This window comes from Corvus moneduloides, chromosome 4, assembly GCF_009650955.1.
Source record: "Corvus moneduloides isolate bCorMon1 chromosome 4, bCorMon1.pri, whole genome shotgun sequence".
NCBI lineage: Eukaryota > Metazoa > Chordata > Aves > Passeriformes > Corvidae > Corvus > Corvus moneduloides.
The window spans coordinates 6,031,175-6,053,786 of record NC_045479.1 but is presented as its reverse complement, the minus strand read 5'-3'; the positions used below and the strand labels follow the sequence as shown (position 1 = coordinate 6,053,786).

At 40.3% G+C, this 22,612-nt stretch overlaps 1 protein-coding gene across 1 annotated transcript in view; it reads left to right on the top strand.

Moving 5' to 3' along the window:
- ERC1 (ELKS/RAB6-interacting/CAST family member 1) overlaps positions 1-22,612 on the top strand; it is a 284,378-nt gene that overhangs the window by 246,552 nt on the left and 15,214 nt on the right. The window contains 2 exon segments of the mRNA XM_032105148.1: positions 4,825-4,926; positions 20,422-20,610. Of these exon segments, the coding sequence (XP_031961039.1) occupies positions 4,825-4,926; positions 20,422-20,610 (291 nt within the window).

Sequence of the window (22,612 nt, the reverse complement as noted above, 5' to 3'; positions counted from 1 at the left end):
GCATTTTTTCTGCACATGCATGAAGAAGGTACCTGTAAGGGCACATGGTATTTTTTTATAAGCAAGATTTGAATCTGACATCTAGCTCCTATCATTGCTAGTTCTGCTTACAGCTCTGGAGGTTTTAGACAAAAGCACTCCTGACACAACTGATTTGTCTGCACTGCTCATTTATTTTCTCACAGGGCCCCGTGGTTAAACCACGTTGTTGTTCATACTTTTTACAATGATGTAGAAATGTTTGCCCTAGGATCTGAGCCATAACCTCATGAGGTGGGAGAGGATTGTATAATAGCACCATGACAAACCAGCTCAGGACTGCAGGATGTTGGAGTGGTTCCCCACAGAAAAGTAAACCGTTTGTTTTTAAATCGTTACAACAGCCATTTGCTCTAGAAATTTCCATCCTTTTGGACTTTTTTTTTTTTCTGTAGTGGAGCAATAGGAGAGAAACTCAGTTCATGTACTTACGGTTATTTTTAAAATTTCCAAGTAAAAGTTTGTCATTAGTAGTCCAGTCCTAAGCAGAAGCTTTTTATTTCTATATTTGATACAAAAAGAATTGTAAAAATATTGTATTATATCTTTTATTTGCAACACTGCTTGGAATTTAAATGTTGGAAAATAATTCTTAGTGGTATCCATCAAGAAATAAACTGCTTTTCTTCCATCTCTTGATTTTTGCCTAATTCCAGTGATACATGCATAAATTAGTTCCTGTAATGGAATCACAATACTGATTTTGGCATTTTCTTGCCAAGACTTGTCACAGACATGCACTCTTAAATTAACAGCATCTGCAGTGGGAGGTCAGGTTGAATTAAAGGGGGAACATAGAAAATGTCCTTCTAGGTGAACTGGGTCCCGTAGGCTTGTCATCATCAGCACACTGCAGAGATTGTTCTGGTTTGAAGTGTTCAAAGGGCTGTAATGGAGCTAAGCAACTAAACCATATTTGGCAAGTAGGAGGGATTTTGGAACTTACGTCCCTCTTCTTTTGAAAAGTCTGGCTTTGAAACTCTGAAATGATCTGATGAAAATTCCAAATAATAAGAATTGCAGCATATTTTAGGTTAGAGTGGACCTCTGTGTCCAGCCACCTGCTGAGAGCATCACTAATTACAGCAGCTTGCTCAAGGCTTGTCCAGCTGCATTTCCAGTATCTTCGAGGATGGAGAGCCCCCAGTCTCTTGGCAGCCTGTTCTGGCATTTGATGGACCTCGTTATGAAAAGAATTTTCCTGGTCTCTAATCAGAATTTTCTGTGTTCCATTTTACATCTGTGTAAAATGGAACACAGAAAATGTAAATGTAAAATGTAAATGTAAAATGTAAATGTAAAATGTAAATGTAAAATGGATAGGACGTCATCTCTTGTCCTATCCCCTCCAGGAAGAGCGTGGCTTCATGTCCTCTATTTCCTATAATTTAAGAAAGCCTCCTCCTTTTCAAGCTAAACCAGCCCAATTCCATCAGCCACTTCTCAATACCTGCTGCCAAGTATTAATAGTAGGCTGTTCTACTTGAGTTGAAGTGACAGAAGCACACAACTTCTTCAGTTTGACTCAGAATTCTCTCTGAGGGAAGCTGTGCTGTTTTCTGACCAGACCCAAACCAGAGGGAGGTGTGTGGTCTTCCAGAGGCCTGGATAAGGGACATCACCAAGAAACCTCCCAACCTGATGCAGCCCCTGATTGTCACCCACTTAAAGATTTCTGTGCGGGCAGCAACGATGTCCCAGCAAAAAGGATAAGGACAATGAACAGAGGCCTCAGAGCCTTGGCAAAACTGGTCAAGGGATCTGGAGCCCAAGTTGTGTTTTCTTCTGTGCTGCCAGTTGCAGGGAATGATGGAGCAAGAAACAGGAAAGTCATGCAGATGAACACCTGGCTTCAAGACTGGTGTAAACAGCAGCATTTTGTGGTTTTTGATCATGGGTCAGTTTATACAACACTGAGCTTGCTGGCAACGAGTGGGCCCACCTGTATCAGAAGGGAAAAGGGATCTTAGCTCGGGACTCAGCAGGACTCATTGAGAGGGCTTTAAACTAGATTTGAAGTGGGACAGGGGTGTAGCCAGTCTTGACAGAGATAAGGTGTGGGGCCAACCTGCTGGAAAGCAGCTCTGAGGAGAAAGCCTTGGGGTCCTGGTGGACAATGAGCTGTCCATGAGCCAGCAGTGTGTCCTGGAAGCCAGGAAGGCCAATGGTATCCTGGGGTGCATTAGGAAGAGCACTGCCAGAGGTCATGGGGGCAATCCTGCCTTTCTCCTCAACCCTGGTGAGGCCACACCTGAGTGCTGTACTCAGTTCTGGGCTCCTCAGGACAAGAGAGACACAGAGCTCCTGGAGTGGGTCCAGCAGAGGGTGACAAAGATATTGAAGGGACTGGAGCATCTCTCTTGTAAGGATAGGCTGAGGGAGCTGGGCCCGTTCAGCATCAAGAAGAGACAACTGAGAGGGGACCTTATCAATGCCAGTGTCTGCAGGAAGGGTGTCAGAGCATGGACCAGGCTCTTCCCGGTGGTGCCAGGCAATAGGACAAGGGGCAATGGGCAGAAACTGATGCACAGGAAGTTCCACCTGAACAGGAGGAAGAACTTCTTTCGTGTGCAGGTGACCAAGCACTGGAACAGAATGTCCAGAGGGGGTGTGGAGTCTCCCTCACTGGAGGCATTCAGGAACCCTCTGGATGCAATCCTGTGCCATGTGCTCTGGGATGTTCCTGCTCTAGCAGGGGGTTGGACCTGATGACCCACTATGGTCCCTTCCAACCTGACCCAGTCTGTGCTTCTCTGCAATGCCTCTATTCTTCTCTACCTGTACCAGCTAACATAGTTTGTTTGGGGTTTTTTTTTTTCATGTAATATCATAAAACATGCTGCCTCTATCTGAGAAGAGCTACGTTTTCTCTCAGGAAAGTTAATGTGCTGTGCTAGCATTCTGCTAAACATCTGGGTTTCAATAGATTTTCTCCACACACACATACTGAAAGTCATGTAAGAATTTATTATTTATTATCAAAACAATACATTTCCAAGGAAATGTGAAATCATTTAAAATCAATTGTTCTCATTGCAAAGAAGAAACTGTTGAAGAGACAACCTTAAATATAATAAAATAATAAATATTAAGAAAGTGCCGTTGCAATAAACTGGTTGTTTAAGGATTAATGTGGCATGTTTCAAGTAGTGATTTATGAATGATGAGTCAGACTTGGAATTCAGAACTTGTTCGACAAAGCAGAGGAAACAATATAAAAACTTTGCATGATTAAATTGCTTATTGCTTAAGCTCAATTTACTATTAGCTTTTGTTAAATTAATCCAAAATAAAATCAAATCCAGATTCAAATCCTGGACCTTCTCTCTCATGGTCTGAATAGAGACAAGTAGAATCTGCATTCTCTAGCCTCGAGATGCTCATTAAACTTCAGAGTTTTCAGTGAGAAACCATAGAGTTATGAAGGGATTGAATCAACAGCTGCCATTTCTACAGTGAGCTTTGAGCTTTCATTTAAGATGTTTAGTTTTAGTGCATGTCTGATGATTTCATGTGTCTAGCTGTAGATAATTTGCTCTGTATTGTATCTGACGTAGGTCAGGCTAGCTATTTGATTTCCTTAGAATACAAGGATTTCACAAAACTCAAAGTGGGGCTCTTTGTGCCTTCTGAGCTGGGAGGAGAAATGCCACCCGTCACTTTTGGGGCCTCTCCATGTGTGAGTTCGCAATGACACTGGCACCCAGATAATGCAAAGGGAGGCAGCACTTGGTTTTGCAAGACCCTCACCCAGCTCTTGGCTACCCACAGAGTATCATTGCTGCCTAAATGGCCTCTGTGAGCCCTGCTGGGGAGGTGGGACATTCTTCCAGGTGCATTTCTTTCCTTATTTGTGTGTGTTTGTAGGTGCTGGGGGACCTCATTGCAGGGTAGTATGTTAAAAGGGCTTAATCTCACTAAGCCTCTCCTTTGCAGACACAGCCTGGTAGTATATTTGAACGTTTGTTGCACTTGCTTGCCTAGAATGGTATTCCTAAAGTCATGTATTCTATTTATTCTTACACAATTTTGTTTTTATTCTGTGTTTTTAAAAATTATATCTCCTCTGGAACTTGAAATTTCCTAAGTTGAAGAAAAACAAAGAGACTTTTTTGTATTTTGCTAATTATTTACTTGACTATGTTCAAATATAAATTTTATAAGCCTTCATTATGACACTTTTTCTTCCCCAAGATTTATTTATTAACTTTTTCATTTCCTCAAGGATGGCTTTTGTATAATTCACATTTTTCTGACCAGTCTCAGAATTCTTCTGTTCTTTGATATATCAATTGAAAACTGCTTTGCATATTGAAACTGGATGGACTTCTTAAGTAATAACCTGTTTTCAGCTTGTTTACTTTTTGGTTTTTTTAAACTGACTGCTTACCGAGAGGGTTTTTAGGGTTTTTTTAATTGACTTAGGGACACCTAACTCATGTTTTCATTGAATTATTCTCCAAGTTGATGTCTGAATCTTAATCCCAAGAATGTAAAAGAAGAAATCCATTTCTTGTGCAGCACAAGTTTTAGTAGGTACAAGTCAGATGATCCATTTAATTGTAAAACTAATTTAGCTTTAAAGGGAACAGGTTGGAATGTGTCTCCACAGTTTTTACCAATTCTCTATGGTAACACTAACTGATGTTTTAGGCACGTGTCTTATTTTTTTCCCATGCATGGATTTTGGATATGCAGAAAAGTATAAATACCCTGTTTCCCTTAGTCCCCACGATAGCATTAGAAGGTAGACTGAGATTATTTTTTCTTGTCTTTTTTGAATAGACTCAGAACCGTATGAAGCTGATGGCTGACAACTATGAGGATGACCACCTCAAATCCTCATCCCATTCCAACCAAACCAACCACAAGCCCTCCCCTGACCAGGTAATGTGTCTCTCTTTTTTGTTTTTAAAGTCGTTTTTGCTATGAGGGCTGATTATTTTTTGTGTAGTTTTTCCCTAACACGCTTGCAGTACCTCAGAACGAAAGCAGCATTCCAGAATGCAGTTATGAAGCAGAACTGGATGTTGCTGTTGTGTTGGCTTTGTGTAAGGCTCCTGAAATGTGAATGAATGGTTCCTGGTACCAAGCTGTTGTTAGGTGGGTGGAAGGAGGAGGTACATTGCAAAGGAACAAAAACATTACTCTCCTGAAATGTGAGATTTGAGTCCTGTATGACATATTCAGATTTTAGTAGCTCAGGTTTACTCCTTGAGTGTGTGGAGTGTCCAGGACTGTTTCTTGTCTTCAGTAGTAGGAAATCATGCTCCAGGATCAGCTTTCTGATCTATGGATTGCAAACAAGCAGTTCCCTTCATTTCCCATGAGGGAATCCTGGCCTCGGTGCCAAATGAGCACAGACTGCTCCCTCACAAACTCAATGGGCCGTGAACTGAAGGAAAATCAATTTACCATCTCCAAAGCAGTGAGGAGCCTCCTGTGGCATTTACAAAGCACAGCTGTGTGCTTGATAACTATCAGAGAGATTAGCCATCCCTTGGGTAGCACAGAGAATGCCAACATAATTGCACATCCCATGTTGTAATCTCATCCACTGCAGTTTAATTAAAATATTAGCCATCGTTAATCACTGCCTCGATGGAGTGAAGGAATGCTTCTCTTTGCCCTCTGACTCATGTAGAAATTGGTGAGATCTGAAGGGAAGCATCTCACTCTAGACCTTTAAGTGCCAACCTAGTGATACACAGAAATAATGAGTAAGGTACAAGAGGAAAATGTCAAAAGCCAATTACATATTCACCCTGCAAATGTAGATCTTAAAAAATCTCCTTTCATGTCTGCATCAGAAAACAAGAAGGAATGTATACAAAGAAATGAACAGAAAAATTCTCATTTTCAAGGCAACTCCCCTTTGCATCTTGATTTAATACCTTCCTCCACTGTACATTGACTGGCTTGAATTTTCTGCAGTGTTTTTGGAAGATGTTGGTGTTACCTTTTTCAGGAGAGTGAAATTGTTAATACTGAAAATTAAATGGATTTCTTAATCTTAATTTGGTGCAAATGTTAGAATATCTGTTGTTTCTACACTGAAGTCTGAAGAGATCTGAAGCTATTTCTAGCATGTAACTGTAGTACATGCTTGCAAATGAATGCAGAGTAGCATTCAAAGATGAAATGAAAAGATAACATGTAAAAAAGAAATAAAATTTAGACATTTATGGAAATTCTTGCAAAGACCTCACAGGGAAGGGCAATAGGGAAGAGAGAGGGTGGGAGGAGGCTCTGATTGCACTTCCCCTTTGCAAAGGGGCATTTTGAAAGCTGACAAAGCCTGCAAGGGAACAAAGAAAGCTGTACCTCAAGGTAGCTCAGAATATTGCATAAGGAATTGAAACGCTTGGTACTACTGTTTGTACTTACAGATGTGCTTTAATACTAACCAATTCTTTATTTCATTCCCATGCTGCTCTGGGGCTTTCCTCCCATTGCCACCTCTGCACCTCTAGGATGAGGAGGAGGGTATTTGGGCATAACCAGTCAGATGCTCTTAGCTCAGCCATTTTGTTCAGAACGGTGAGAACCAACCTCTCCTGCCAGTAGAAAAGTTCCCGACAGTCACTCCCACACCTCGCTCCGTGTGCTTTGTGAACCCTGGCTGTGCTCCCCCCCCTTGCTTCCATAGTCTCTGCATGAGGGTGTCTCTCGTGTGTTTATGTGCAGTTTGTGATTTTCTCCTTCTAATCATCCTATCATTGTTTCACAATGTTGTGGGGAGAACTTTCCAGGGCATGTAATTGAGTTTCTGTGCAAGTACGAGAGAACAGGAAATGTCTTTCATATCATTTATCATTGACTTCATGGAGGAAATGTTTTCAGTCGGATTCTTTTTCAAAGCAGTTTGCGCCGGAGCCAAACCTATGTGTGCTTTTTCAATTCTGGTTTGTAAAGAATTTGCTCGGAGATAATGTTCCTCCTGAAGATAATGTTCCTCCTGAAGGTTTTAAGCATGTTGAGATCTGCTGCTGAGATTGCTGCCATGCACGCTGACCTAACTAGTCACAGATATTTATCAACTCACAATACATGATTCTTGATATGGACTAGGAGTATGAATTGTCTATAAATGTGAAGGCAAAGAGGAATATCCCCTTAACCTTCCGCTCTCCCTTCCATCTCCCTCATTCTTTCAAAACAATGGGGGAGAAATTAGGAGCTGTTTTTCATTTAAAATACATTTTCTTTCTCTGTGTCCGTGTCCACAATTTTTTCTTTTCTGCTGTCAAATTGTCCCCACAACAACTCCTATTTCCAGAAGGGAAGACAGTACAGAGGACAGAGCCTTTCTCCTCACGCCTGTTCTTTAGCAAAAAAACCTCTTACTGGCCAGGAGTCAAATACTGATTATTACACTACAGTACACAAGATTCATTTATACCTTGGAGTATCAGTTTTAAAGCAGAGTACATTTTGTTGAAGTACTTGAAGAGTTTTAAAGGACTGATGACAGTATTTTAAAAGTTTATATGGAACTTTTTCTTTCTCCACTTATCCTTTTAAGAAAAAAATATTTCGCATGAATTTCTGTGCACTTTTTTCTAAGAATTTGATTTTTTCATATCAGTTATTTGAAAGAAAACTTCTGAAAATTTCTGTGGAAATCTTGGGCCCTTGCATTTCTGAAAATTATTGCTTTGTATTAGATTTGTAAAACATTCATGAGAGAATAAGGTGCTCTCATCTCTTGCACTTGCTCAATTAACTACAGAATTATGGTCTGTCTGACTGTACAGATCAAATCCCTCTTTTCAAGCCAACCATCTGAAAAATTTAATCCAACTGTGGCAGTGTCTAACTTGAATTTCATGCCTTGGGGTTTGAACTGAGAAAATCTCTTTAGTGGACAAATTGATAAAGTGCTTCATTAATTTCCACTCGCTGTTGATTTCACATTCTTTTTGAATCACTGCTGTTGCAATGGTTGTGCGTTCGTGTGTGTTGTTAAAAGTTCTAGAGATAATGCTTATAAAGATCAGCTGAAGCACAGAAATTAAACAGGGAAGATCAGGTAAGTAATTGATGAAAAGGAAGAGGACACGCACTATGAAGGTAGGAATAATTCTGATTTTCCTTCTGGAGCAAACATGGAGTTTGTGTAGAAAACACTGAGAGAAAGATCTTCCTCTTTGCTCTCCCATCTGCTGATGCATTTAAGAATGCAACTGTGCTAAGAGCATGGTTTCTCATAGTTTACTGAATTAATGGGTGGTTGACATTAAATACAGCTTATCTCTTGACTTTGAGGCACTTTCCTCAGGAAAGCGTGTTAGAGTATCCCAGTCAAAATAATGAGTCAGCCAGCAGCCTTGCCTTAACATGCATCTCATCTGAGAAGCTTGTCAGCCTCAAGATTGTCGTGCATACATCAGCAGGGGAAGTATAAAGGTGATGGATGCTTCCCAAGCCAGTTATTCCCAACAGAGTACATGTTTTTACTGTGGTATTCCATGTCCATTAAAAAAGAAAGTCCTTAGTCTCTTTGTAAAAGCTAAGATGATGTAAGTTACAGAGTCCCTAACTTCCATGTGTTAAATTAAATTTATGTATTACAATGATAAAAAGTAACTAATAGCACAGGACTTGGCAATAAGTTTGCTTTTTAAAGTTCCTTCAGTCTGCAATCACCTCTGGTCAATACTGAAGATTAAATGGACACCAAAAAGCTATGTACAATAGTTAACTACATTATTTTATTTTTATGGTTTAGGTCTTAAGGCTTTTCCCCTCCAGCATTCTGGAGCTGACTGAATTTAGTATTTAATTATGCCAGGTGTGTACATGACGGCATTATCAGATAGAGATCCCCTGAAATGGAGCACAAAAACATGTGCACCCTCCCTGTAATTTCTGAAGATGGTAGTTTACATTTGAGTTTATAGTTCAGTGTAAATACCATCCTTCATCCTGAAATAGTCTTTCCTAGCATTTTCCACTAGGCTCGTTTCCTTGCTGTCTGAATTTCTTATGACACCTTTTATTCCCCAGATGGAGCTCGATCCTCCTCTACTTCCAAGTGTATTCCAGTGTGATTTCACATGAGGATGCTCTTTGGTCTTTCTCAAATGCTAACATGATCTGGCCAATGGCTTAATTAGTTATTACTCACTTTTATCAAAAATAATATGAATTTACACTTGAAGAGATCTAATACATGCAAAAGGATAGGTGTGTATGTGGGTGTATCTTCTTGTAAATCTGTGCAGGTGTGTGCAGCATGGGGGGAGGAGAAGCAAAGCTTCCATACAGAAATTTCCCAAGCTGCTCAATTCATCCAGTTTTCTTGTGAAGCACAGCTGTGCTACCTAAAATGGGAGAAACTGTGGCTGTGGTTCAGAAATCTGCTTCATCCACTCATCCATTCATTAGCTGAAAATTAATATTATGTTTATTAGAGCAACAGTGGAATGGTCAAAGAGCTGACACGGAAATGGAGTGCATAAAAATTGAGGATATTTGTAGATGAATAAAATATTGGCAATTCCTATTGGTGTAAAAATATTGTAAGACAAAAAGTGTCTTCTTTGTGACATTTTCCCTTAATACTCGAGTCTGACAGATTTTAACTTAGAAGCAGTAAGCTTTGGGAGTTGAGCACTGAAGACACTAGCAGAATTTAACACTTCAGATTTCAGAGGTGATGTCTGTGGTGGAAAGAGGGGTTAAGTCATTGCAGGGGAATATTTGGCTCATTTTTAAGAACTGAAAACCAGTCAATTCAATATTGTAATTTGCCTTTGCCAAGAGTTTTTCTGTAGATTAGAGTAATCTAAATCTAAAAGCTGTAATAGAGGGAACGTCATCAATTTGAAAGTTTAATAAAATTAGTTTGAATTTTTTAAATATAGTTTTTAATCAAGACCATCTAATATTCCCAAGTCCACTTATATTCTTATGTCTACTTAATGAGTATATTGTGTCCAAAACCAATCTCATTCTAAGTAGCCATCTGTGATTTTTAGAGGGGTAATGAGACTTGAATGACATTCTGTATTGCATTTATTAGGACAAAGGTATTAAACCAAATTCCAGTAAGAATGATAGAAACATTTAAACCTCACAGAGAAACTGATAGTAATAGATGTATGCATAAAGCAACTGAACACTCAGGGTTGTAAGCCATGTGTTTCCAGCTTGTATCTGTAGAGCAATGTCTGTCACCCCTAGGAATGCCCAGAAGGAGCATTCACAATTTCCTTTTCGTTGTGTAGGAGGTATTTCTTATTTTACAGCTGAAAGGAAATACACAGTGAATGGACACCCAGTCACCCAGCCATATGCATGGCTATTCAAACAGATTTAGGGGAAAGTGACCGAAATAAAGGACAGGCAACAGTCTGAAGAGCTGTAACTACTATGATGGTGGAAGGGATAAGAATACTGACTTTGTGAGCAGGACATCTCAAGGCTTAATTTAACCTTTGCCACAGCAGTCAAACCACATGAAGTTTTCATTGAGATCACTACAACACTACAAGTGTCTATACTTTGGGGAGTTTGAGGAGAACATCGATTTTTTTTCTACGTTATTTGATGCTTGGATTAATATGCTGACTTTTTTTAGCGAAGTAAATGATTTTTTGGTGGTGAGTTCCATGTTTAAATTACACAGGCATCCGTTCACTTCGTAAATGTGATCTTCTCTCCATGAGACACATTTTATGTGTGCAACATGCACAGAACTGCTTGTCCTACTGTCACACTTTGAGGTTCTCAGTATTGTCACTCACTACACTGTGACCTCATAAGCCTTTTGACTAGATTTATTTTCAATATGGTCTTTTTAATTGTTAGATCATGCTAAATGGCCAAAACCACCAGGCCTTCATGCCTGACTCATATTACATTATAATTTACTGGACACAGTACTAGGCCACGATTCAGAAGATAAATTCTTTCCTGGCATCGTCTCCAACCACTCACTTGTTCTCTTTCTCCCTGTCTCAAATTCTTAATTGTAAAATGAGCTGAAGTTTTTGTGAAAGTGCAAGTTCTGCTTGGGAAAAGTGCTGTATAAGTGCTAGATGTTATTACTGTGCAATATTTGGAAATTGTCTTGTTAAAGTGATATGATGGTGATTCTAATACCTCATTTTGAAATTGTTCCCAAAATTATGTTAGATTTGTATTTGACTCTATTACAACTTCTTATTTTTTTCCAAGGTCCTATTCCTTCCCAGGAAAAGGGAAAATAACCTGTATTTTCAAGGAGCCGCCTTTTCCAGCATGCTGAACAAAGCTCTTTAGACCACTGTTTCTTGTCCTTTACTGTCATCTCTTGTCTTCTGAATAGTCATTTCTTCCCCTCTGTAAAATCTACAAATTAATTGTGTAATATAATAATGATATTATTACAATTCTTCATCCAGGTATGGAAAAGCATTGAGAAAGTATCTTGTGCTTGCCTTGGAGACATACCCTGTGCAAAATTTGAAGGCAGCTACGTGAGATGATCTTCCATTGCTTAAACATTATCACTTGTCCTGACTGAGAGAGATGCTGGATTTGTTTTGTCATATTGGTGACAGTCAGGGTTCTTCACTCCCACTTTTCCAGATCGGCAACCTTTTAGTAAGAACCCTAATGTGATGCACTCAAATAAGGTGATGTAACTAATTAATCCTTAGGAGGGTTAGAGAAGAATGCTGTCCTTGAGACAAAGTCAGCTTCTGCTCCTGGTCCTTTTCCTCTTTTGGAGAACAATTCTTCTGCTAGCTTTCTTTTTTTTTTTTTTTTAACTATTATTTTGCTGCTTAATAAGTAATTTCTGTCAGAAGAATGTATTCTCTGTCCAAGAATGTTACATCTATGAACACAAAAGAACTGATCTTGATACACTGTTCATCTTCTTTCTGATCCCAGAATGATAAGACTAAGATTTCCAGATGGAATTTTGTAATCTGCAGCTCTGGGATGAATTAAGCACTCACAACAGAGGTGTAACTGGACTGTATCACTGTCTTCCTATTATTCTTATAGATCAAAGAAGAGCACAAGTAGATACTTACAGTCTAAAACATTCAAAACAGATGGCTGGTTTCTTTTTGTAGAGATTTGTGCTTTTCAGCAAAACAATTGCAAAAAGGCCATCATTCATTTCTGCCAGATGAGATTATGCCAGGTCTGTGTCTTATTTTCTCTTTTGATTTGCAGCTGAACATGATCTTCTACTAGTGGCTTGGTCTTTGTAGCAAGTAGGAATTCTGCACTCAAACATTACTGTTTCTGGCCACTTCCAGGAGAGCTGTTCCTTGCAGTTTGTGTGATAGTCTGTCCTATCTCCCAGTTATTCTGAGCTCTGGCACTCATAGACAGGACAGAGACAGAGGAGGAACAGCTGCAGCCAAGCCCTTTTAGTTGTCAGTTAGGAGGAAAGAAACTGAGGGAGAGAGGAGATGAGCAATGTTACAAAAAGAATCAAGCCCAAACCTGCTTTCCAGTGTATTAACTCTGAAAATAAGCTCCAGAGAATTGTAACTAAAATAAGAACTGTAGGGGCGTGTAGCCAATCTAGACACTGCGTTTTCCTGGCTGGTAAAGTTCATAATGACTGATGGACATGTCAGGATTTACAGCTCCATCCCATAGGCTCACCACGGGCTCTCCAACTACATCTGATTGTTAAAGTAACTTAGATAAGAACTACTATATGTATGTATAAATAGGTGTATTTATTCATGGGATTTTGCATTTGGATGTAGAGCAAGCAGCTCTAAAAAGACTTCGCAAAGACAGATAAACCTTCACAAGTCTTTGCTTTGAAAGTATCTTTCAGCAGGTAGAGAGCTGCAATAGCAGAATGAAGATGCAGTGTTCGAGAAGGACAAGACCAAGATTCCTATCACCTGCAGACAGGGAGGTTATAGTTCATCTGAACAGGAAAAGCACTGATTGTGTTCTCTGGTAGACTACTTAAGGATTACCTTCTGGTTTGCATTAGCAGTGGAACAGACAGCAGGGAGGCAGAAGAGCACGGCCCCTGATACATCTGCATTGCCATGGACACGCTCTCCTGTGCATTGGTGCTGTGTTCTGCTTTCAAACAAAGGCCTGTTAGCCACTGTTTCCTTTTATCCTTTGTAATAGGAAGAAGCAATAGACAAAATACAGCACAGCAAGAAATGTGTGTACTTCCTTGTTCACTCTTGCATAGACAAGTGCTAGAAAGCTTGAATGCATTAAAAATATAAGCAGGTTGTTCTTACTTATTCTCAAGATGCTATGTTTTTGTAGAGAAGGAATCAGCATAAAATCTGACTGACTCTGTGAAATCTAAGCTTGCCTAGTTACATCTACAAAAGTTTGATAGAAGAATGCTATTTAAATCCACAGTGTCATGTACAAGCTGCAAACAGTTGTTAAACTGTTTTTGCTTACTGTGAGAGTCTTTTGTTTTGTTTTCTTTGATTATATTTTAATTGTCAGTATTATAAGTCTGACTACCCAGTTTCACAGATTCCTATAATTTAATTTATTATTCAAAAATTTAACCTGGTAACTAACACAGCTTACAGGGATGAAGTGTTCAAATGAAGGAGATTTTAATAATGAAAGTGCAGATTTTAGGTTCTCTTGATACCATCCTGTTTTGCTCCAGAACTAAGCTGGATTCCCAAAAAATGTTGAAGGAAAAAAACCCTTAGACAAATAAAGCAGCATTTCGGTTTGTATGTTTTGATCTCATGAAGCCACAGATTCCTCTCCAGTGTCCCAGGAAGAGGGAAGAGGCCTGTGGACTGTCACAGAAGAAAGAGGTGGGAGGTGTGCGCAGTGCAGTCAGTCGTATTTAGGGGTAAGAGACTGAGCGAGTGCCGTTGCTTTTGAAAGTAAGGGACTGAGGAAACAGGCAAAATTCAGGCTGTGTGCAAACACCCCCTTCAGCTCTGCTGAGGTATCCCATTCCTGAGAGTTCATTTCCCCCTTGGTCCAGTTACAAGCCCCTCACATCAGTATGTCAGCTCTGATCTCTAGCAGTCCCTGCTGTTCCTCACGTGGTTCCCTGCCAACTTTGCTCCGCAGCCCACGTAAGTGAAAGTTGCCAGTGTCATGGAAAGCACTTCTGGATTTCTTAGGTATAAAAATATTTTAGAACTACTTGCTCTTTTTCAGTGCTTTAGGAACCCTACCAACCCCCTGCAATTCTCTGCTTCACCTACATGATGGGAAAAATATTTTATTTAAACAGAGGGAGCTAATGACAAAACTCCTTTCCCTGGTTTGTGTTTTCTCTGTTCTTTTTTTCTGGTCTGGATTTTTCCCAAGGTGAAGAGGGTGAACTCTGGAAATCATTAATCCATGGGATTTGTTCATGGTGTATAAAAATTTCAGAAATAATTTGCTATATAAGAATGATTTCCTAATTGATTCTGTCAGAAAGGAACTGAGTAAGACAGCTCTGTCAAAATAGCCAGAATCTCTTTTAGCTCCTCACGTATATTGTTCTAGTTTATGAGGAGAAAATTATGAAGGTTAGAGTTAAATCGTTTTTTTGGGTTTTTGTCTTTAAAACAAATCTAAAGAATATTGAGCCTGTCCTTGAGCTTTTTATTGGGATCTTCTGAAGAAACCAAGTATCTCTGTGCATCGGTGAACCGAGCTGAACTGAACTGAGGTCAAGATGTGTCTTTTTGAGAACTTTCTTCTGTTTCCATTTAAAATAATGAAGGGAAGACATCAGTGATAAATTGCTCTGAATTTGGGAAAGCTTTGCACATTCTGAGCCAAATTCATGCCTCATAAAACTCCATTGCATTCAGTGGTTACAAGATTATTGTTGAACCCTTGTGTTTGTTGCAAAACAAACACAAATGGTCTGAGCAAGAAGGCATAATTCAATTTGCTATGCAGATATTTCCAGACCATGTCACGCAGTATCTTAAATTATTTCTGGATCTCCCAATGTAAGATATTTAGCTATATAGGCAAAATATTCTTGTCCGGCAATATCTATAATAAAACCCAGATACAGGGAGGTATACAGAGATTTGTCAGGTCCTTTTGAAATAATTTCCTTTTAACAACCTTATGTGCTTACACAATCTTTGGCCCCATCTTCTCGTGTGTAATGGTACTTGGGAAGTAGGTTTTGTTGGGTAGTATAGTTGCAACTGTGTGTAACAAAGTTTGAAAATCATTTTCCATGCTCACATGACAGATGTGATTGATAGGAGTTAAAGGACGACCTGCACTGTGTTTCCAAACGTATTGGTTACGTTCAGTCTGAAGTTTTGAGGAGATGTTTGGTGGTGCTTTGGGCTTCTGCTTGGATTTTTTTCGGAATTCCTTCTTTATTTATGCTGTGCAGGATTTACAGTGAACACTCATGGTGTCTAGACCAGGCTGGCAAGCTAGATTGTTTCTCAAATTACTTAATTCCTTGGAAACTTTCAGATTCATTCCACCTACACTTCTTTGTAACACTTCTAATACAAAACCACTGTCATTTTTACCTCACGTTGTTTACTTTGACACTTGAGATTACTTGTGAGTTCTACTTTATTTTCTTCTTGATGTAGCTGTACTTCCAGGGATTTTTTTTTCTCACAGATATTCAGAGATTTAGGGGTAAGTTAAGAAAAATGACTGAATTATTTGATTGCAAAATGAAGACCACTCACCAGCATCACTCTGCCCTTCAGGGTTCTGTAGTGGATATATACACACAGAGCGTGTGCAGGCAGGGTAATTAGGCTAATGGGGGGTATGACAGCAGTCCTGCCAGTGCCAAATGTACATATGGCACTTTATATTGCCCTTGCTGTGTCAGAAGATGTTATTTTCTCCTTTTTTTTTTTTTTTTTAAAGATAACTGCTGTTGATCCATGATCAACCTCCACACTGGTGCTTATTCTGACGAGTAAGGCAAGTTGTATAGGGAGATAACTTTTGCCAAGGCCAGCTGATGCAGTTGCAAAGCACACAGGCTTTTAGGGGTGTCTGTAAGACTTCATTTCAAAATGGCAGCTGCAGATTTTTAAAGTAGAAATTTAGAAGGTATTCTCTGAAATTAGTAAAGTTAATTACTTTCTGCAAAAGAAAAGTGGTCGCTTCCTTCAGAGAAAAAGGGATTGTTAGCAGGGAGAAAGGTGACCAGGTCATTAACTCTTCTGCCTGGAGAAGACATAATTTAAAGCTAGTGTTGTGGTGAATTGCACATTGATTACATTCATTCTTTATTCTGCAGATGTCTGTGGACATTTGCTGGTTTTCTTTTTCAAATAACCACCGATGTATTTTTGCATATTTCCAGTAGACACTGCTGTGTATCTATATGTATTTAAATGCAGAGACTTAGCATATAAAACTTTAAATTCAGTTACCCATATTTCAGCTGACCATTATCCAGCAACAGCAGGACTACCACTGAAGAAGCAGTATCATTTCATTCTAAAGATTTTTTGCCCCAATGACTTCTGAAACTAGTTAGATTCACATTTGTCATACTCAAAGATTAAAAAAGAAAAGTACGAAATCGCAAAAAGCTGAACATATTGTTTGCAAGTTGCATTTGAAATATGTTGACAAAAGTCTTTATTACTTGGTTGACGTGGTTTGGGTTTGCATGAGGGATTTGTCAGGCATTTCACATTTCTGCCTCAGAGTTGTAGTGATTGCCTTTTTTAGTCAAACATTGTCAAACTTAGCTGGCCATTAGCAATATTCTGAAGTTGAGGGTACATTAAGCAGACTTCATTCCATGCATTGATGAGGATGGCCTAAACCTATCAGGGCAATTAATGAATGAGGGCTGCTTTAGAAGATATTCCTGGGTTTGGTCTGTTTACCCGTTGTTTTCCTAGAAAGCTCTGCAGCTCTGAGCTGATCATGAGAACGCGATGTGGGTTATGAATCCAGCACTGCCCTGCTTTTGCACTTAGCAAATGCTCTTACACCCTCTTGAGATAAGGCAGTGGCAGCTCTGCTGTGTGGGAAGCACAGTGCCTCTTGCTAAGTGGCCAGTTCAAATTAGATATGGCAGGAACGCAGATATAAGGGCACTTCCTACTTGACTGGCAGCGTTTAATGGATCCCAAGTGAGAGGAATGATTGCTCTGTGAACAGCTTTGGGAGGGCTGCTAGTTAAGAACTTTCACACGCCTCATTTGGCCTGTTTCCAGCTCGAGGTAAGAGGGGGAAGGGTACAGGAGGAATGTGCTTCGAAAGGGGACTTATCCCTGAGCAGTCAGATTCAACTGTTCTATGATAATCTTCCGTTCTTGCTTGCTAGACTAGATACCTCTGCTTTCTCTTCATCAAGGAGGGTTTCTGTTCACAAACAATAGCCAGGAAGGTTGTCCAGTCAGATTTTTTTCAAACTGGAATCTGCACATCTGATGGATGTTCAATAGACTGGTATCTGAAAAGAATACAAGGCAGCTACTACATTGATTAGACAGCAGTTATTAGACATTGACTATTACGTTTTTATAGAGCACTATTTTCTTGAAAAGTGATACTCCATCATTTTACCCTCTGTGGGCAAACCAAATAGTAAGAAAGATAGGAAAGACATCAGTTAAATTAGAAGCATCACTGGTTTTCACCTGCACAGGCAGTACACTTTCAGATCATAACCTTGGTAACACACGCTGTATGAAATTGGCCTATACAGTGCAAATTCAGTAACTAATCAAGGCTGATGGACGTAATTGGCTAAAGGCAGTTTTGCTTGGTGATGGAAGTGAAATGTAACTGTGTTGATTCTATTAAAATATCCCTTCCTATTGCCTTGTATACAGGACAGCAGAGTATTCTGCCCTGCTGCAGTTTGCAGTCCCTGATTCACAGAATGGTAAGGCTGGAAGGGACCATAGTGGGTCATCAGGTCCAACCCCCTGCTAGAGCAGGAACATCCCAGAGCACATGGCACAGGATTGCATCCAGAGGGTTCCTGAATGCCTCCAGTGAGGGAGACTCCACACCCCCTCTGGACATTCTGTTCCAGTGCTTGGTCACCTGCACACGAAAGAAGTTCTTCCTCCTGTTCAGGTGGAACTTCCTGTGCATCAGTTTCTGCCCATTGCCCCTTGTCCTATTGCCTGGCACCACCGGGAAGAGCCTGGTCCATGCTCTGACACCCTTCCTTTAGATACTTAGACACTGATGAGATCCTCTCTCAGTTGCTTCTTCTCGAGGCTGAACGGGCCCAGCTCCCTCAGCCTGTCCTTACAAGAGAGATGCTCCAGTCCCTTCAACATCTTTGTCACCCTCCACTGCACCCACTCCAGGAGCTCTGTGTCTCTCTTGTCCTGAGGAGCCCAGAACTGGGTACAGCACTCAGGTGTGGCCTCACCAGGGCTGAGTAGAGGGGCAGGATCACTTCCCTTGACCTGCTGTAAATGCTTTTCCTTACTGACCCCAAGATACTCTTGGCCACAAGGACACACTGCTGGCTCACGGACAGCTTGCTGTCCACCAGGACCCCCAGGTCCTTCTCTGCAGAGCTGCTTCCCAGCAGGTCAGCCCCAGCCTGTGCTGGTACATGGGGTTATTCTTCCCCAGGTACAGGATCCTTTGCTCATGCCTTTCCTGAATTTCAGACAGTTCTTCCCTGCCCATCTCTCCAACCTGTCGAGGTCCCTCTGAAGGCTTACACAGCTCTCTGGGGTATTGGCCACTCCTGCCAGCTTTGTGTCATCAGTGAACTTGCTGAGAAGGCATCTGCCTCTTCATCCAAGTCATTGATGAATAAGTTAAATAATACTGGGCCCAGTACTGACCCTTGTAATAGGCCTCCAGGCAGACCCTGTGCCACTAATTACAGCCCTCTGGGATCTGCCCTTCAGCCAGTTCTCCAGCCACCTCCTTATCCACTCACCCCCTCCTGATATAACAGAGCATTATTTTATATGTGTGTTTATGTCTGCAAACAGAGGTTGCCCCAAGGCTGCCCACAGCACTGGGGATTTTAATAAAGCACGTGAGCTCACTCTCTCTCTTGCAGGTTTCTTGCCTGTCTCCTGTCCCGTGGCTGCCGTGTGGCTGTGGCACCACCCTGATGTGCGGGTGTAGGCTGCTGAGCACAGCTGAGCTTGGCAGGACACAGAGCCTGACATGAGTTAGCTGCTTAGCCGTGCCTCTCAGATCCTCATGCTCTACAGAAACTAATCCATGTAAAACAGTGTTAGAAACAAAATAAGTGAGCCCTGACAGCCTTATTAAAAGGGGTCGAAGCCAGAGTCTTTGTTGAAAGTAATGCCAGCACCCTGTTTTGTTGACTCGGAGATTATCTCACCCCTTATTCATTAGCAGGGTCAGAGGTGTCCTATTGAAAAGATATCCCCAACCCACTAACAAACAGCAGGTGCAGCCTCTGCCTGGGAACACGAACAGAAATTGCCAAGACTTTGGCAAGGCTTCCCAGCTCTCCCTGCCCAGCACCTCATTTTATGGAAAGGAGGCCCTAAGCCCAGTTCTTCTCTAATTTTTCATCAGCTGCAAACCTTAGAGGTTTGCATTACTGCGGTTTTGAATACGTGCCCACAAACATCTAGAACAAACGAAGCAGTATTCTTGTGGAAGGTCATAGTGAGGGATGCCCAGCAGGTATTTATGCACTTGAGCTCTATATTTTTGTAAAAAAATGAAAAATGGTTCTTCAGATACTTTTTATGGGAAGGGGATGACTCTAGTTTGGATTGCATTGAGGAATGATGATTAGATTCAGATTGGGTAAAGTATAACAAAATAAAATAGTACTTTATTAAAGTCCTAAGATTTCAGTTTTTTAGTTTATTATATAGAATCTGGCTTGTTTCATAAAAGTCATTGCTTTTTCAAAACTGTAGACAACTATACCTTAACTATGTAAAAGATTCTAAAAAAATTAAACTTTTACTTTCTGGTGAAGATATGTCTCTATCCAATTTCTACAGTAGAGATGCATTCATCTTAGAATTGTTGTGTTTTGGCATCATTTGAAACTATTCTCTTTAGAACATGTTTATTGCATACTTAATTTACAATGAAATGTTTATTGGCAAAACAAACTAAAAATCTATATTGCTGTTGCCTTAATTATGGACAGACCCCTTTTATCAGAAACATCATTTTTTGTTGATGTAGTTAAACTGGATAATCAGTAGAGTTAATGCATTCAGTTTAATATTGTTTCATTTTTCACCCAGTCGTCCTTATTTCCCAAACTAATCACACAGCCGTCATCACTCCACCCCTTCCCCCAGTGTCCTTGGTTCCTTTCTGGGTGGGTTGGTACGTTATGGAGCAGGAGTACGGGGGAAAGAGTGTTCAGGTTTCTTCCCCTGTGAAGCTGAACAAGATTGTAACTTAGATGCTGATCTTTGCCTTCATCACTGCTTGGGTCTCAGGCTGTGCCTCACTGGCTCTGCTCTCTTATTTCAGATAATTCAGCCCCTCTTAGAACTTGACCAGAACCGCAGCAAGTTGAAGCTGTACATCGGCCATCTGACAGCCCTCTGCCACGACCGCGACCCCCTGATTCTGCGTGGACTCACCCCGCCTGCTTCCTACCACCTGGATGATGACCAGGCAGCTTGGGAGAAGGAGCTGCAGAAGATGACCCAGGAGCAGGTGAGTTTGTGGTCTCAAGTTCTGAACAAGGACCTGAACTTGCTGATTTAGGCTTTACTGATGTGCCACACCAAAACGTTGTGAAACCATGCTGTAAGTGGTGAAAGCAGGTCGCAAAGATGAACTCTTCAGCTGATAAAAGGAGTCAGTAAATTTTTTAATCACTGCCATGTAATATTTATTATGGAATTTCATCTATTCTTTTATCCGTACTTGAGGCCGTGCATCTACACACTCATGGAAGATCAAACTGCAAGATACCCCTTTTGCCATGTTTTAACTATTAACAAATTTTATCTGCTCTCTATAATTTAATGTAGTCATCAGGGTCTTAAATCTTACTTTAATTACATAAACCATTTATATTTTGACACATTTTTATGAGTCTCTTTATATAAGTGAATGCACTGTCCTTACCTGCTCTTACAGAATATTCTGCCAATAATTTCTACTGCTTACCACCTTACCTGCATATCTGAATCAAGATTTGCACTCAGTGTGCTGGATGTGATACAGCCATGCTTATAGACACACACAGTGACTTCAGAAACCCAACTGTATATTTCCAGGAGTTTTGGAATACGGAACTGGAAGGGTTTCATACGAGTTTGTCTGGTGAAGTCTCCACAAGAGATTGTCCATCCAGTTATAAATCAGCTACTGAAATAATCTTTGTTTCTCCCACCTCTGGTAATGTCTTGCCTTCCTTACTCCCTTCATTGGCAGTTTTTTCTCTCTTGTTTTTGGACTATAATTCACCATTCCATACAACCATTTTTCTAATTCCTTCCTATTTCTCTTTTCATTTTTTTTTTATTTTACTATTTTAGTCCTGTATTACTGCATGCCTTTTTTTTTTTTGTTAAACTACTACAAGGAACTTGTAGCAGAACTAAATGTGACCAGTTTTATCTTTTTAACCCTAACTTTGGATTATAATGCCAAGCCTTTCACTATTCACTTCCATATGTGTTATACCAAACGCTGTCCAGTGTGCACACAAGCTAGTGTAAGGCCTATATAGTTAAAAGGGGATTTGTGGGTCAGTGAACATATCTTGAGCTTATCTCGAACACTTCAGCTCTGGTTTTCTTTCTTTGTGATTTTAAAGCTAACTTCCTTGAACTTTCAATTCAAGACTGAATTTTGATTCAAAAATTGGAGAGGGCAGCCAAATTGCAGGAAACCAACAGAAGCATGTCTGAAAATTCAGAAAGAGCAGACCTCTGGAGATAAATACACCTGTAATAGGGCCAAGATTGTACAAGACAGCCATTCTCTCTCTTTGTGCCTGTCTTCATACATTTACTGATTCAGCATGTGCTGGGTATCTCCCTCGATATCTCCATTTGCCTCTATAGGCATGACGCATTCCTTTTCCCTTCAGAGCCTCCTGGGTTCTGTAATCACTGATACAGGATTAAAACTTTTTCAGTTTAATGCATGCCATCCTCCTCTATTAAAGCCTTACAACTCCTATGTTATAAATCAAAACATGGGGCATATTCTTTTGAACCACCTTGTCTGTCAGATTGGGATGAAGCAGTGGGTGACAAGCCTGTAGCATGGATGGGAGGCACCTCTAAAAACAAGAGTGGATATAGGCAAAGTTTGGATATCCCTGAAATAAATTGCCTCATTACTGTGGTGGTCTTTGTTTACAATCAGGATCTGTGGAGACAGGTGCTATTTGCTATTTGATCAAGAGATGTGGGTAAAGAAAATTGGAAAGGTTTTCTTTGTCAAGTTCTTCTGAATAGTCAGCCCAAAAATAATATTTCCCATGTAAACTTTACTAGTCCATTAGCAACATCTATGGGTTAAACAGTAAAGAAAGCATTGTGAGAAACTGTGAGAAAAGGGAATTACCTCAGTTTTCTGGAGAAGAGAAGAAAATTCTTTTCCTATCCTCTCACGTTATTGTCTTAATTCTGCACTGCTGTCACCGCAGTTGTTTAAAGTTACTTCTCCATTCATGATTCCCAAGCATAGCTAACGTCAG